Source organism: Cynocephalus volans, chromosome 11 (assembly GCF_027409185.1).
Source record: "Cynocephalus volans isolate mCynVol1 chromosome 11, mCynVol1.pri, whole genome shotgun sequence".
In the NCBI taxonomy this organism is placed as follows: Eukaryota; Metazoa; Chordata; class Mammalia; order Dermoptera; family Cynocephalidae; genus Cynocephalus; species Cynocephalus volans.
Window position 1 is genome coordinate 110,725,175 of NC_084470.1, and position 17,171 is coordinate 110,742,345.

Consider the following 17,171-nt stretch of genomic DNA (forward strand, 5'->3'; position numbering starts at 1 on the left):
GATTCTAGGCTCCACTCTGAACAGAAGGAAGTAGAGGTGCCAGGAAATGAGACAGCCTTTCATGTTTCATTCACATTTTTCAAGGTCACCATATACAGTACAGCTAAGTTCAAGTGCATGCAGATTTTACTTGTGATTTAATTACTGGTTTGAAGATCCTTTCATTCTCTACAATACTAAACAAAGAATGCCAGAGGTACTCACCTTAGTCACTAAGCAATTAGTTTCTGCTCACCGTGTGGTTTTAATTGCAAACTCCTAATATATGTATCAGGGTAGTCTTAAGTATGGGAATGATTATGCTGTAGTTGGAGAGACGCACAGAATTTATTTAAAAATGTTCCAAACACAGACTGATGTCCCCATTTGTCCTCAGTTTGACTCTGTGGCTGATATATCTGATGTGTCAAGCAACGTCACCCTAAAAAGTTACACCATGCACTTGGAGGTACCTCTCTGTGTGCTGCATGAATGCATGATCTTTTGCATGGTGTGTTGATAGGACGTTGCTAGGACCACTAAATTAGAACCCTTAGACGAGCAGCTAGATTTTTATCTTATGGCCTATTCTAGGTTCTAATCATAGAGTGACTTGGTCTTTCTGATGTTAATATTAATATCAGACCTGATTTAACTTGGAGACTGGAATCTTGTAACAAGGGGGATAACATGGAATGAGAAAAGAGGAAGGGAGGAGAAAATTTCCCTATACAAATCCAGGACTTTTAAGGTGAAATACAAACTGCTCACTTAGTGGGCAGCCACGGGAGACCACTGTTAACCATGCCGCTCTGGGAAAGGGGTGCTCTCAAGAGGGAGGCTGTGTGCTGACATGCAAGGAGAGGTGACCTCGTTAGCCCTCCCTCCGGCCCCCTCGCCCCTCTGCTTTGCAAAGCAGCACGCCCTCGCCCCACAGGGACCAGGAGTCGGAGCACCAGTGCATGAGCTCTGTGGGTGCTAAGAACACCAGCCATCACATGTGACTGTCAGCTTATTATCTCACCCTTACCGAGAAACCAGGGCCGCAGTGTTCCATGTGCTCAGGCGCTCATTTCTATAGGAGGGTCTGGAGGGAGTCATTCCCTTAACAAAGTGTGATACAGTCTTCTGTCATATTTCAAGGCCACTACTTTTCATGTTAATCACCAATTGCAACTTTCTTTTCAGGGATTAGCCGATACCAAAATTCCCCGGTCTGGGACACCTGTGAGTATTCGGAGCGGCTGCAGCACATCAGTACTGCGGATCCCAAGTCAGAGCCGGCTTAGCCACACCTACTCCCAGGGCTCCCTCGGCCGTAGTGTCAGCCAGCTCGTGGACATTCAAGAGAAGAAGGTCCTGACTGACGATTCACTGTGGGAAACCATCCTGGGCCACGACAGCGGACTGGTGAGTTGGTTTCCTCACCAGAAACTTTGCTGAACATCCCAGAAGAATACTGGCAAAGAGAGAGCATGAGCTTCCTGTACTTCAGTGAATGGTCCCTTGCAGCACTCAGGGAATCTGAGCACTCACCCAGTCGTACTGTCACCAGATTGTTTACCAGTGTCACCACAGTGGTTTGATAAGTGGGATGGAAACTTTGTCTTCTGGCACACATCACATGCTCAAAAAACAAATATGTGAATAAGCTGAGAGACAAAACAGGCTGTCCTTCATTAACTTGGGACAGAAAGTGACTGGAAGCATTGGAACTGGCCTGCAATAGGCATAAAGTACTAGCACCTGTTGTCCTAAAAATGTTACACTTTTCCCTGCTGGTTTATTGTTGGAGGAGAAAAGAGTCTTTTTTCTCAACAGGTTAAAATGGTTCCTTTCCGAAAAACTAAAAAAATCATGATAAATAATGGTGTTACTATTTATGAGCTTTGTCTCTCCTAATTTCAGTCCAGTGGATACAAATATCGATGAGGAAAGGTAACCTCATCATCTAATATATGCTCTGAGCCCCCTAGTGGCTGAGATGACTAAAATCCTAGAATTTTTCCAGCCGTCAAACTTCCTCTCTGTGCCTACCTAGGCGTCTGCTGGAGATCACTCCAATGGGCCAGATAATAAACAGCCAACCAAGAACGTAGCCCCTCCACTTACTCCTCTGAGGCAGAATCACTCCCCTCCACTTCTTTCAACCCTCTGGCACCTTTGAACTTTCGCTCGTCTTTCTCTCCCAAGCTCCCACTTTTCCTTCACTGAAAAGTTGAGGACTTCCACGAAGCCTTTCTTGACTAATGGCAAACAATAAAGGGAGTTCCTGGCTCCAGGTTCCCTACCACAATCAAAAAATAAAGTGTACAGTCCTTTCTTGTTCAGAATGATGATATATAGATAGTATGCATTTTTAAATCAGTCCTGCTTAATGTTATAACTTTCAGTTCCATAATTCCATTTCACATCTAAAGTTTCTAAATGGCAGGAATAATTATATTAAGTTGAAACATAGGAATTGCTAATTAATCATTGATTAATCATTTTTGACACGCAAAATGGCAATTTCAATATGTTCAACATAATACATTAAGGGCTTAGATGAATTATTTCACTTACTTTTCACAAAGAGGTACAATTATCCTCATTTTTATAGAAGGAACTGTGGCTTAGAGAGATTTACCTAAGGACACTAGTAACCTGTCTGCGGAGTTGGGATCTTCGTCATCTGACTACAGAGCTCCCATTTGTAACTGTTTTACTATATTACCATTTTGCTTATTTTTTGCTTTTGACCATGCCAATACTTGGCAAATTATGTGTTCATGGTAACATTACTTTCAATGTCACCAACCCTATTAGATCAATACGAAATACAGTAGGAGAGTGGGAAGCAATAGTGCATAATAGCTTGCATTCCAGCTCTTCCTCTTCCTCTTTGAACTGAATCATATATATGTGTATTTAATCTCCCCACTTGACAGATGGGAAAACTGAGGCTAAGGTATGGTACAACGTAACATTCAAATTACATTTCAGATTAGTCTACAGTTCATGTGTGCATGTAATGTGATCCTTTCAATAAGGTAAACTTAAGGCAAGGACTGTGTTTTAAACCACACTTTACAGTGTTGAGCACAGGATATTAAGCCTTTAATAAATACTTGCTGAGTACTTATGTTAAATTGATAGAACTCTCAATTGATAGCAAATGCTATTGACAGCAAATAATGTAACCCATAATGAATGTTGGCTTACTTTTCAGTATGTGGATGAAGAGGACCTGATGAATGCCATCAAAGGTTTCAGCTCAGTGACCAAGGAACACACCACATTCACCGACACCCACCTGTAAAGGATGAAACCTGCAAGACATAACCCCGGGATGCAGGCTCCACACCCCATTCTTCCTGGTTTATCACTGACTGACACATCATAAATACCGGAAAGCCATTGTTTGTTATTCTATAGCCCTTTATAGAAATGAGGATTGTTTTTGAAACAGTTCCTTCCTAATAGAGGTCTAAGGAATGTTATTTTCTAGTTGTCTGAAATGAGAAGCAATATTCTAGTTGTTTCGCTGTGCTTATCTGGTGGAAGACAAAGCAGGTAATTTTCAGTTGGCTTTGTTTGGCAGTGATGCCTCTGGTTAAATAAATAATCAGTGGCAATTTCAAGATGGTCCACACTTATTACAAGTAATGAGAAGTTACTGGTTTAAAAACTAAGAGATTCTATTCAGAGGATGTCTCTGCTGCTCCTTTCAATCTGCTACTTCCGTCAGGGTTGACACAACCCTGTAAGAAACAGCTGTTCTTATGATCATAGCTGCAAAATGAAATCCCAATTTCAGGCCATGCTAAATCAGGGGGAAAAAAAAAACCCACGTTGCACTGGGGTCACACACTTGGCTGAAAGTTCTATTTAATTACAATTTTTAGGATTAAATATTCACTAAACCTTTTGATAAGCACCACATAATTTTTATATGTCAGCTCTTACATTTATGAATTTCTGAAAATCTATGGAGTAAATAGCTAATTTATACAGTTCAAACTTAAAACAGTGTTTCAATAAAAATGCCTCCACTTGAACCAATGTTTTTATTTTACATATTTTACATAGTTTTGAAACCCCAGCCAATACTTTTCATAAAATTCTGCCAATTCACTGAATACCTGGGTATATTGACATGTTCAACTTAGCACATTTCAAATGGAAACTAATGTTCTATTTGCAATATTTAATTGCCTACATGGAATTTAACTGTATTTGTTCCTTGTAACTTTGAAATCGTTGAACACATTTACCTGTAAGTACAAGACTATATGTGTGTATATATGTATAGCATATATATATATATTACTCTGTACTATATCCCTTTATTTCAGAGAACTACTCATTATTTTAGCCCTAGAATCAGTAGTATTTGGTATGCAACAGTACCAAAGAGAGCAAATGACAGAAACTTATGAACTAGTTTAAAAATTTCTGTCATTTGCCATGTTTGGCTTATGAAGTCATCGTTAAAAAAGTCCTATGGCAAGAAAAATTTTTTTTCCAAGTCATCAACATACAATTAAAGATATTTAAATTTGTTCTTCATGGAAAACAATGTAAGAAAACCTCTCTTCCTTCGTTCTTAAAGGTCTTAATGACTCCAGGAAGTTATTTTGAATCTCTCTCGTACGCAATTGTCTGACAATATTTGTGAATTTACATTGGATTTTCATAAAGCTCAGCTGGCAAAAGCTTATAAAGAGGTAAACTTACTATTCTGCCTGAAAACTATGAATTACCCTGTGGTCTACCGGTCAAAGACGATGGACTTCTGGGGCACCGAGACTTTATCTCAGTCTGTGGGAGAGCAGTTCCTCAGACTGACCAACTTCTAGACAAAGCTTGCCAACCACAGGTGTCAAAAGCACAAACCAGTATTAAGCAGTTCTACTCCCTTTTTAGAACTTCTATAAGCTGGGCCGAGCCTGTGGCGCACTCGCGGCGACACTCTCGCCGCGGGTTCAGATCCTACATGGGGATGGCCGGTGCACTCACTGGCTGGGTGCCGGTCACGAAAAAGACAAAAAAAAAAAAGAACTTCTATAAGCAAACAAATCTGAAACCATTGTGCACATTTGGCAGTGGCTGTACACATTATGAGGTTGTCTTTTTTCTCGCCAAAAGTTTTGTACTTTCTGAAATGGAAACATAGGATTGACTAATTTACTCGTTTTTACTCACATTTGTTGATTCTGGGTCAACTGTTTTAAAGCTAGCACAAATGAGCCTTAACCAAGGCTGTGTCCACCTCACATGAGCTACTTAAGGTATATAGGGAAGAACTGGTCTTCTCCAGTCATAAACGTGCATCCTTAGCCTTTGTCTACTCTTCTATGCATTGCTAGTCACAGGTGGATTCAGAAGATGGAGCTCATCTGCATTTGTGAAAAATTAACTAGACATCTTTATCTCTGTGTATTTTTTAAAGCACAGTATAAAACTTGAAAAGAACACAAAGAATAGAGAGCTATGGGGGATTTTTATCTTAAATCACTCTCCACTTAATCATCTAATTAAACATTTAGTTAGTTATTACATGAATTCAGTTAGCTGAATCATTCACATTTTAATCCCATGGCTTCTACCCAGAACACTGCTCCCTTGCAACACTCCTGACCCTATTTATATTTATTTCAGAGAATAATCCTAAAATTTTGTTTTGCTGCTTTAAGTGGTAGTGGTGCCAAATCTTTATCATTCAAACTATGTAGACCCACCCCTAGAGATTCTGATTCAATTGGCCTGGGGTGGGGCTAAGGGATCAGTTCTTTTAAAAGTTTCCAGGTGTTCCTAATGTTGAGAACCAATGAAGCAAAGCAACCTAGAAGAAATCATGTACAAAAACAATATGCTGTACACAGGGACTATGTTCCTAGGCCCACCACTACTCCCAGAGCAAACAATGAACAGTTACCTATGAACCCCTTTAAATTTGTACTAAATGTCTTATCACTTGTATAGGCCACATTCTCAGCTTACTTTAAGAACGGCCTTGTTTTGTTATTCCTAATACTGACTGAGAAGAGTAGTTACGTTTTTATGAGCTCTACAAGAGTTGTGATTATAGATGATCTATTGCAGTTTCCACTAAATGAAGAACCTAAACGTGCGTCTGTTATGTTACCTTATACTTATGTAGAAATCATGTTGGCATCTATATAAAAATAATTCAACCTGAACAACTTGTAAATAAAACATGGGCCAGGTGGAATAATTCAGTAATAAGGAACTTAATTATGTCACATACGAACAGTAGTTGATTTCCAATGCACAATACCATGTAAATCTAAAGATGGTTTGTTTAATAAATATTTAAATGTGAACTAAGTTTGATTTAATGTATTTAAGAAAAAAAACAGCTCTGAGTTACACATAAATAATCATGATAAAGTTGCACCCACTTAAGAAAATAGGATGTTCTGGATAATTTCTCAACCATCAATGTATATTAGAATCAATTGTGGTCTTTTCTCAAAATATGAGTACCAACCACCAGAGAGATTCAAATTCAGTAGGACTGGAGTGGGGCCTAGGCAAATGTATGTGTCTAACCTCAAGCGATTCTGATATTTAAGCCTGGATGAGAAAGCAAGGAATAAGATCACATGCTCTTGAAAAAGGAAGACCTGTGTTCACAAGTCAGCTCAGTAGCTAATGAGCCTTGTGGCTGGATTGTTATTTATCCTCTGTGGGTCTCAGTGATCTCATCTGAGAAATAGGAATAACACTTATCCTATGTGTACAATACATTGAAATAAGTACAAAATTACTTTAAAAACTCTTCTCATCATGAGAATTACAAATGTTTTCATTTTTCATCAACATATATAGATTCATTTTCAATTTTTTTTCTTCCAGTCACAATGACCCTAATGAGGGAGGTATAATGAAAAAATTGAGGCATGGCAGGGATAATCTGCTCAAGGTTACAGAGTTAAGTGCCAGAGTAGACTCAAACCCCTGCTCTAACATGAAGGTTTAAACTCTTACAAGGTGAAAACAAATAAGACTTGACTTATAGTATAATGCAATCCATGGTACAGTCAGTTGCCTTTTTATAGAATTTTACTATACGATAGTCATTGTTATCTTTGTTTTTAATGGTCTTTTATTCTTCGTAAATATTCCATTTTTTTCTTTAATTTTCTTGTCCACCCAACTTTCACAAAACTATGATAATAAACAACGGTATAAGAAATAATTTCAGTCCTTAGTCATTTTGAAATTATGCTTTACCTAAATTATGCTTTACCTTTTCCTTTATTGATAATATAAATCAGTTTTTGGCTTCCAGTCAAGATGGCAGAATAGACTGTCCCCAGCATCACTCTCTCCCACAAAACAACCAATTTACAACTATTAAAAAGCAACAACAGCCAAGCTTGGGCCACTAGAGCTCAGGGGAAGAGGACGAGAGACCTACGGAGTTCATGAAGACAGGAAACGCCACAATGAGAGAAAGAAAGAACTCCATTTCGAGCCCCGGCTGCATCCAGGCTGGAGCTGCTGAGTGCACAGAGCAGGAGCTGGCAAAAGCTGCAGCTGTGCCCTTCGGATGAAGTTGCTTGGAGGCTACAAGGGAGAAGAGTGCCTTGGTGGCCCCCAGGCCAGCAAGACTACTAATAGGGTTCCTGTGGACCCACCTAGGAGCGAGGAGCCACAGACAACTGAAAAAAAGGAGCCACTCAGAGGCTGGTGAGTCATCACAAGGGACCAGTGCACAACCTGTCCCATGGGAAGTGTTTGGAGCACAGGCCGTGGGGGTGACAGGCCCACTGGGAACACTGGGGCACAGCAAGGACAGCTGATCTGCCCCCAATCAGTACAGGATCACTCAGAGGAGACTGGACAGTAACATAGAATTGCATGGGGTGCAGTTTGCTGAAAAGACTCAGGCCCAGACCAGAGTTTCTGCACAACCCAGGTGTGCCGGATCTTCTGAGTCCCAGAAACACCTATAAAGACAGCCATTAAAACCTGAGCTGCACAAAAAGTCTTTCCCAGGGAATCAGCAGCAAAGCAGCAATTTAGCTCAACCAGAAAGCTCATGTACTAGTCCCCATAGGAAGTTCCTCCATTTTAGAAGTAAGCAAAGGACAAAAAATTAGTTCCAGTGCAGAGTTTAAGTGGTGGAAAGAGCAAATAATCCAACACAGAAATGAAAGAAAAAAAATACCCACAGACCAGAGACAAAGTTTGATATTAACTAGTAAAGGTCTCTCATCAACAAAGAACACCTATAAAACCTGGAAGGACCAGAACTCCCCTTGGGCTAGCAAGCCAGGGAGAGCAGAGGGCTGGGGGCCTCAGTCATGCTCCCCAACATCCACAACCAGTCCATAGGGTGGGGGGGCCTCAGGCCTCAGACACCCCCCCACTACCAACACCAACAACCAGATGAGCGACAACCACTGAGCCACTACAAGAAGTGCCCCAGACTCTCCTGAGCCGGGCTGGCAGGGGGCTGAGGGGCTGGCGGGGGCCTGATGGCCTCGGCCACACACCCCCCCTGACACCCACAACCAGCCCAGTGACAACCACCGAGCCACCACAGGAAGTGCCCCAGGCTCCAGAGCTGGGGCGGTGGGGGGAGCGAGGTCTTCAGCCACACTCCTCTGACATCTGTACCCAGCCCAGAAAGGACCAAGCCACCTCTGGAAGCCTCCTGGTCTCCAATGCAGGAATGAGGGGGGTGCCATAGGCCTCAACCCCACTCTTCCTCCTACCACTCTATTTCCTTACCCTCCCCCCCCAACTGCTCTGAAATATCATCATAGAATGTAAAAAAAAAAAAAAAGTAATATTAATAAATATATATATAACTTAGTTTTTGTACTTAAGTTCTCCTTCCTTTTTTTTAAATTATGAGAAGCAGCAAAAAAATGAACAAACACACGCAGGTGCACTTTAACAGGATAACTGTTCCTTAAATAACTGAAAACATGTTGTCTTAATCATTTTTATTTGACTTAATTGATAAATACAAGAGAATTGTGAAACCACTGGCAATATAGTAAACTTTAAAGAATTTATTTCAACTTCACTCACTTATATTTCTTGGAATAGGATTATATACATTATTCACCAATAAATGTTTAATGCTTTAAATTTACAATTACCCTATTTGCAGAACTGTGAAAATCATTCTAATTAAATGAAAAAAAGATGTACAAAAATTACTTCTTTTGCTCAAAATATATTCAAAATAATATTTTTACAGCAGCCAAAACTTTTAACCAAAAATTCAGAACTGCAGTCCCATGAATGCAACAAAATGGCCACATTTAATTTAACTATCTCCATTATTAACACTAAAAAAAAAAAATATGGTAGCTCCTAAAACAAGGCAGATTAGCAACTGATAACAGTTTTCCCTTCTGGGCACTCAAATATTTGCTCTTAATTATTATTTTTATTTCATCTTTTCAAACACAGACTATTGCTCCAACTTCAAAGAAAGTTTAAATGAACTTCTGGCATTTAATATTGGTGATGCTTGGTAAGGTTTAAGAACTCCCAAAGATGAAAATCAGAAAATGACCCACAATTAAAATAAAATTATCCCAAAGGACTTACTACACAGTGAAATCTGAAATTCAACATCAATAGTGTTTTGAATTACATGATATTTTTTTCACAAACATAGCACCTCATCAAGGATCTAGTGAACACTTTGCAATCACAATAAGGGTTGGGAGACCAAGTTCCAAAGAGAATTATGTGATTCACTTAAGATAACACTGCAAGACAAGCCTCAGGCATAATCAAGATTAGGAATGCATCTGTGGTTCCCATGCTCTAAGAAGGTGCTCATCTATATGGGTGCCATCCTGTTAAGACATGGTACTATGTTTCCAAAACCAACAAACAGTAGGTGAACATTAAAATGGACTCCTGCTTTACAAATGATCTGTTAAATGCACTTGTAAAACTAAAAAAATTTCCAAAACATCAAAACAGATACGGTTATTGAATTTCCTTATTCCAGGTAACTGTTAAAAAGATACTAAATAAAGTCCGATTTTATATTGTAAAGTTTTAGTGTAAAAACTAATGTATTGAAATCCAGGAAAGTTTAACTTTTATCTAAATTTAACAAAACTACTATTCATTTTGGTGAGTTTTCACAAGCTGTACTCTTGACCCGAAGAATCACCTTTTTTGTGCCGAGGAGATGGAGTGGTCTTTGTAGGAGACGGGGACGCAGTACCAGGTGAGTCAGTCCCTCCATCAGAAGTGCTGGGTGATGACGCCAAGTAGGGAACTTTCTTTCTTCCAAGGAATCCTCCCCCTTCAAATCCTCCTTTCTTCCTTAACTCCACTTTATTTTCATTTTCATCTTCTGATGACCTTTTCTTGTGTTCTGAGAAAACTTCAGCTATTTTATGTGTTTCCAATCCACTTTCCAATTCTCTCAAACTTTTTATTTCTGTCCCGGGAGACTTCCTCTCAGATACATTACATTCCCCTACTGCCCCCTTCACTTCAGTTTGTACTGGACCCAAGTTACCATTTTCAGGAACAGCTCTTTCTACATTTCTGTTCAAATTAATAGTCTGGAAGTCCCTATAACTGTGAAAGCTCTCAGTTCTTCTTGCCCGTGCTAACAAAGGACTCTCTCTGTAAGGCCTCACAGAACCATAAGTAGCTGCTTCATGGATAGTTTCATGGTGCTGAAGCTGAAGGCTGAAATACAGATTTTTAAAAAATGATAGTTCAGAATTCACTCTAGGATTTTTCAGGAGCATATCTCATTAAATTACCAATAAAAACACATCGTATAACAAATACATAAAGTATATTATATCCATACTTCTCTATTAAAAAATATATATTTATTTTATATATATAAAATTACAAATGCAAATAGTACCATACATGTATTCGCAGTCAAGCTAGATTTTTGAATAGCTGAAAATAAGATGGAAAAAAATCTTTAAACCAATATGGAACCAATATAATTCAATATTTGGCCCTTGGTTCTTCAGATTTTAGAATTTTTTGTCAATATGGTAAGTAAAAAGGCATACTAGATCATAGTATTAAAAGTACACAATGCCTAAATGTAAGATCGGACAAGATAATACAATCACTTTGGTTAATATTGTCCTTGAGGCAATAGGAACAAAAGCTTCATATACTATCCAAGGTGACATAATTTTTCTAACTTCCTTTGCATAACTTTTTGATCACATAGTAGGCATCTAAATTGGTAGCAATTCACAAGATAAGTTAAAAGGCAAAAAATGTTTTTCTATAAAAAGAACCATCTGAGAAATTTAGAAAAATTTTTAAAAAATTGATTATCAACATAGTCTGATTAAAAATGCACTTTGAAAAATATGGCTCTCTAGAACAACTATGTGTTTACAATATTTGTCAATTTTCTGAAAAAACAATCAATTTAGCTTTTATACTCAACTCTTACAATATCCAACTCTTTAACCTACCTAGAATTTGATTCTCGCAGGCGGCTATGCTGAACCACAGAAGTTGCCGGACTGATGTTAGGAGTAGCACAGCGAGATGTGCTCAGATCACACTGATCCAGTAATTTGAGTAGTTCCTCTTCAGTTGGACCACCAACATCTTAGGAAAACAAACACTCATTATAATCACTTATGTCAAAAGCTTACCCTGTGGACAAACATCTTTCTGCATGAGGACGTACCCTTATCTTCACTTTTGTTAACCATATCCATCGCAGTGGTCAGATCCCACATCTGAATGCTGCCATTTGTATGGCCTGTGAACAAGTAGCGCCTTGGCCTTGAACCCATCCTACTGGATCCCTCACATTCTCTCACTGTAAATGAGGATATGGTAGTACAGTCAACAGCTTGGATCTCACATATCCTGCAAAAGATATTACACAGTTGTAAACCATGGGAACAAGTAATATTATATAATTCAGACTTTTTATTAATTTCTTATTTGCAAAGTTACAGTTGAATACTCCACATATCTAAAACAGATTTAAAGGGGTTCAAGGCAAATCAATGGATATAAAATTCAAGCCCTGTTTCTTTGAGACTAGAGAAAAGGTTCTTATATAATAACAATGTACTAAATAATTGAAATAAGGCAAATAATCAGTCAATCTTAAAGGAAAAGCAGAAAGAGTCTTGATAGAAATGAGCAGTTCTTTAAAAGGAAGTTACAAAACTAAAAAGGCAGAAACAAACAAAGCAAACAGACATCATGCCAGAAGAAATCTTGAAAATGTCATTTAAAATTTATGTGTAAGTTTTATAAATCTGAAACGAAAAAAATATACAGCTCTATGGAGATGACTTAAATTGCATCCTCCATTAGGATAAAAATTAAAACTTTTTCAAAGTATTTTTATAGCTATTTCATTGATTTTCATAAAAAATAAAAGAAACCGAGAAAGAACAATTATTATACACATTGACAAATGAGGAAACCAAGGAATAATGTCAGCAAATGATTTTCCCAAAGTCATATATGGGTTGACTGAATTGCACTTGATTAAATTATTGGTCCTAGCCTACTTCAAAACAGAGTGGAGAGAGCTTATTAAAAAATTTAAAAACAAACAAACAAAAGAAATAATTAGTACCAGGCAAATGCAAGGTCAAAAATAGAAAAGGAAGAGAAAAAATAATGCATATAAATGTAAGAAACTTTATAAGAATAGAATATGAAGCTTAGCTGAGCTTCCTAATGGGCAGAGCAAAAATGGAAAAGAAGTTAATTCCAACATGACCACATATAGTGATATAGCCTTTCCTAGTCTCATTCCCCAATTCAAGGAAAAACTTTTAAAAATTCCAACACTGAGTATGAGGTTTGCAACAGTTATTTTGTAGACCTTATCGGATTAAGAAATTTCTCCCTTTTTTAGTTGCTAGGATTTTTTAAGCATAAACAGTGCTGAATTGTTAAATGTTTTTTCTGTTTATTGAGATGATCATAATTTTTCTCATTATTGTTAATGCAATAAATTATATTTACTTTTGCCTGTAAATTGATTTAAAATGTTTTTAAAAACCAAATTCTGGTTTATGTTTAAAATAAAAAAAATCAGAGTGGCCAGTTAGGTCACTTGGAAGAGTGTGGTGCCGACAACACCAAGGTTAAGGGTTTGGATCCCCTACTGGCCAGCCACTAAAAACAAAAACAAAACAAAACAAACAAAAACAAATAAAACAAATCAACGTTTATATGTGCACGAATACAAACATGATTTTGCTCTTTTTTCGCCCTAAGGGACAGATTCCTTAGAATCATTCCTTTCTTTAAATTTTTCTACAGAATTTTTTCCTGCTTGCTTTCAATGAAACTCTTGCATTTCACTTCTCACTATTATAAGAGCTTGAACTGTTTTACACAAAAAGCTTTGGTTCACAATAGCTTCATAAAGGATTGGTTTTCTATTCAATTCTACAAAGTAATTTCTGCTTGGTATTTTTCTATCTATAGCTTTTCCTCTGGAATCATAAACTTAACAATTATAAAATTTGTTTTATCATGTAGAAGTTATAGATGATTACAACACACCGCTGTGGCTTGAAATAACAGAAGAGGAGGGATATTAGAATTGAACAAGGATATGAGATACTACATTGTTAGAGAATGTTATAACAGTTTTAATAAACATTTGGCAGTTTTTCACTGAATATGCACACTACACTAAATCACAGAAATTTATAACATTTCTTGCGATAACAATTTGATCTCTAACTAACATTACAGGCTCCTAATACATTTCCTTTAAAAAAAGAAAAAGACTCAAACAGTTTAGGTACATAAAAATCATTTTCTGGAGTTAATTCATTTAATATTTGCTAATAACGACATGCAATCTTTTATGGAAAAAATTTATCATCTCAACAGTTTATTCATTAAAATATTAAGTTATAGACATGCTAAGGAAAAGGCAACCAAGAAATTTTAAAAACACCAAATAGCATTAGTAACATTAAAATGAAAATCAATAACCTTCTTAATAAACTATTAATAATAATTTTATTTTCTCATGTTGGGCACGTAAAAAATTTGTTTTAAAAGGGTAGAAATGCTAAAATTCAATCTGTTTGAGGCTATAATTTTTAAAGAAGTAAAATTTTAGTCAATGGAAAAGGAAAAAGAACTAGCTCTATTGTAAACGGTGCCAAGATTATGCAAATTAGTTATTATTGATCAATGTTTAATTGCTTTATTTTTATTTTAAAAGGGGATACTGAATGTCAGAAAATCTGTAATGCCTTATTTGAGAGATATAAATAATGTACATACTTGTATGTGATGGGATAGAAAATATTTAAATTCTAAGTTTTTTTTAAGGAAAAAACTGAATATTTATAAAAAAATTAATAAACAGTCATGTCTGGCCATGATAAAAGTTCACTGTGTTCTTGTTCTATTATGTCACTTGTCCTTCCTAATGGTCCACAGCATCAGTGAAAATCTTAAATAAACCCTAGAGAATAAGCACAAAGTTTATTGTCTTAATTTTAAGTTATAATAATCATGAGATAACATAGACTTCTCTCCCAACAATTTGTTTCTGGTAGTACTCTTTTATCAATGTCAAATGATGCCATACATTTTGTAAAACAAAAGTGATTTCCAAATATAAATATCTTTATAGTGTTACCTTTTCCCAGTGGATGAGAGTCTAACAAATAGTTTGTTAGTGATGGGAACAACTTTCTGGATAAACACCTGTTGATCATCTCGCTCTCCAAAAGGCCCTTGGTCAGAATACAGAAAAGGTCAAAAGAAGTTAGTTAAAATTTAATTTGTTTCATTTTACGAAAGGAACATTAATATTAATTAAAAAAAAAAAAATCTCATGCCTACCAATATGGCCTTGCCTTCCAAGTAAAAATCAGATGCAAAATACAGTCGTATAAATTTCAACTTGCATTAAAAAAAGTTTAAAGAAATACACAATATTTCAAAATTATATTTTATGTACTTAAGGCTATAAAAGCTGAAGGCAATAATTTGCTTAAGGCTCTACATTAACAGTACTAGAAGGAGAGGAGACCTGCTAAAATATTTACTATCTTTGGGAATGTGCTTAGATTATAACGTAAAAAACAGGGATGTATAAATTTAAGTCACCTCATGTATTAAGTTCACTTTTTTGAAAAGCTAACATGTAAAATGTTAAAAAGTAAAACTTCATTAAATAGACTTTAATTAGAAGCCTCCATTAACCAGATTTCTTTCTTCAATATTTTTTAGAAGATGCAAATTAAAAGGAAACAACTTCATATAGGATAATTGGTAAACCAAAAAAGAAAAGCATCAAGTGTTCAAAGATGAAAGTTAAAGTATGAAATTTACTACTGAGTTGCATCCTGCAAGGTTTTCAAACTAAAAAGAAAGATTCAATTTTTTTCACTTTACTGTACTTGGAGAGGCAAAAAAAAGCATTTTCATACAAAACTTAAACATAAGATTTTAATAATTTCTTTTTCCCATTATACTCATTAGCTAAAATAATACTTATTGTTCATAAAAAGTATGTTATATACAACAAAACTTTTAAAGAGACAATATATCCCAAGTTATCTTTTATGAATTACACCAACTTAATAACAAATATACAATAGCATCTTTATTATTAGTTAGCAGACACTTATACTGTGCTTATTGTGTGTCACAGTGAATGCTTTACGAATATTAACTCATTTCAATCATCATAAAGCACTTAAGGGAGGTACTATTATTATCTCCATTTTACAGATGAGAAAACTAATACACCAAGAGATTAGTTAACTAGATCTCATAGGTCCTCTGGGATGGAACTGGAATTGGAATGAATCCAAGCTGTCTACCTCCACAATCTGGCTCTTCACTACACTACACAGTTGCTCAACTACTGAACAACTTTCTGACATCTAATTCTACTGAAATGAAATGACGGTCCTCATCCAACAATCCATAAACAAAGTCAAAATAGTGGTGATGAATAAAATACCTAGGAATGAGAAGACTATGGAACTGTATCTTCTCTCCCCTTAACCTTGATATTGACATGAGATTCTCACATAACCTAACTCTTCATACTTTAATTATCTGCCCCTCACCAATTTATAGTTTCTCCAAACCCTCTCCCTAAATTGGCTCCTTTCCTCAGAACACAAAATATCCTTGGATCTTTCCTATCTTCAATGGGGAAGAAGGGAGGAGGAATCAAAACTACGACCTTTGAACTTCCTCACCTTCTTACTAGCTCCGTTACTTCTTTCTTTCATGGTTACCCACAATATCTATTACTCCATTACACACCACAATCCATATTCCACCCATTCCACCCTACTGAAACTGCACTCTAGCACTCTATCCTGTTCCACTGATCTATATGTCTATCTCTTAGGATATTTTTTAAAAAATTATAAACGAGAAAAAAAAAATCTATGATCTATGATCTATTTCATTGAGTTTTATAATTAATTTACTGTTTCTAAATATCTCTTTATTCACATTATATATACATCTTCTCCCTTAACAACTCATCTACTCCCAGGGTGTTTTCAACTGCACCTTATATGCTGATAACTCACGAATATAATTTCTAGTTAAAGTCTTTCTCCAGAGGTCCAACCTTTATATCCTCATAGCACAGAATGGTATCCACAGGCACCATCACTCAAGATATACAAGTATAAATTCATCTTTTTTCAAAATAAGTCCCTTTTTCTACATTTCTTTATTTCAGTTAATGATACTAAGTTACTGCATTTCCCAAGTAAGAATCCTGAGGGTGATTCTAGATTCCTTACTCTCTGGTACCTGCCACATCTAATCAATCACCACCATGCCCTTTGGTTCTTATTAAATGTTTTCTCCTCTTTAGATAATGAATGAATTCCTCCTTCCTGACTTCCGTGCTTCACCACTCTCTGAGGTTTCTTACCTGCTCATGAAGGATGAATTATCTACAGCACAAATCTAGTATCATTCTCAAAATTCTTCAAAAGCTCTTCATTATTATAAGACAGAATCTAAATTCCTCAGTTTGATGTACAGAGGCTTTCCATGATCTGTCCTCTGTCTATTAACTCCATTTTCATGTCCTACTATTCTACACCCTATACTCCAGCAATTAATGACCTTCTTGACATTTTCCAAACTTGCCAGGTTCTCTTAGCCTCCATCCCTTTAACATGCTGTTTTCTCTGCCAGGAATATCCCAATCCTAGAAC

At 36.5% G+C, this 17,171-nt stretch overlaps 2 protein-coding genes across 3 annotated transcripts in view; one reads left to right on the forward strand and one right to left on the reverse strand.

Moving 5' to 3' along the window:
• Window positions 1-3,280, forward strand: part of USH2A (usherin) — a 763,885-nt gene extending 760,605 nt beyond the window's left edge. Inside the window, exons 70-71 of the mRNA XM_063114845.1 lie at window positions 1,168-1,389; window positions 3,191-3,280. Coding sequence (XP_062970915.1) covers window positions 1,168-1,389; window positions 3,191-3,280 — 312 coding nt within the window. The remainder of the gene's footprint in view (window positions 1-1,167; window positions 1,390-3,190) is intronic.
• A 5,752-nt stretch (window positions 3,281-9,032) lies between these two features.
• Window positions 9,033-17,171, reverse strand: part of KCTD3 (potassium channel tetramerization domain containing 3) — a 55,498-nt gene continuing 47,359 nt past the window's right edge. The window contains exons 15-18 of one of the 2 annotated variants that reach the window (XM_063113742.1): window positions 14,609-14,705; window positions 11,657-11,841; window positions 11,436-11,574; window positions 9,033-10,671 (exon numbers count right to left, since the gene is read on the reverse strand). In XM_063113742.1, the coding sequence (XP_062969812.1) occupies window positions 10,110-10,671; window positions 11,436-11,574; window positions 11,657-11,841; window positions 14,609-14,705 (983 nt within the window). In that variant the 3' untranslated portion in view covers window positions 9,033-10,109. The remainder of the gene's footprint in view (window positions 10,672-11,435; window positions 11,575-11,656; window positions 11,842-14,608; window positions 14,706-17,171) is intronic. The other variant, XM_063113743.1, reaches the window with a different exon arrangement.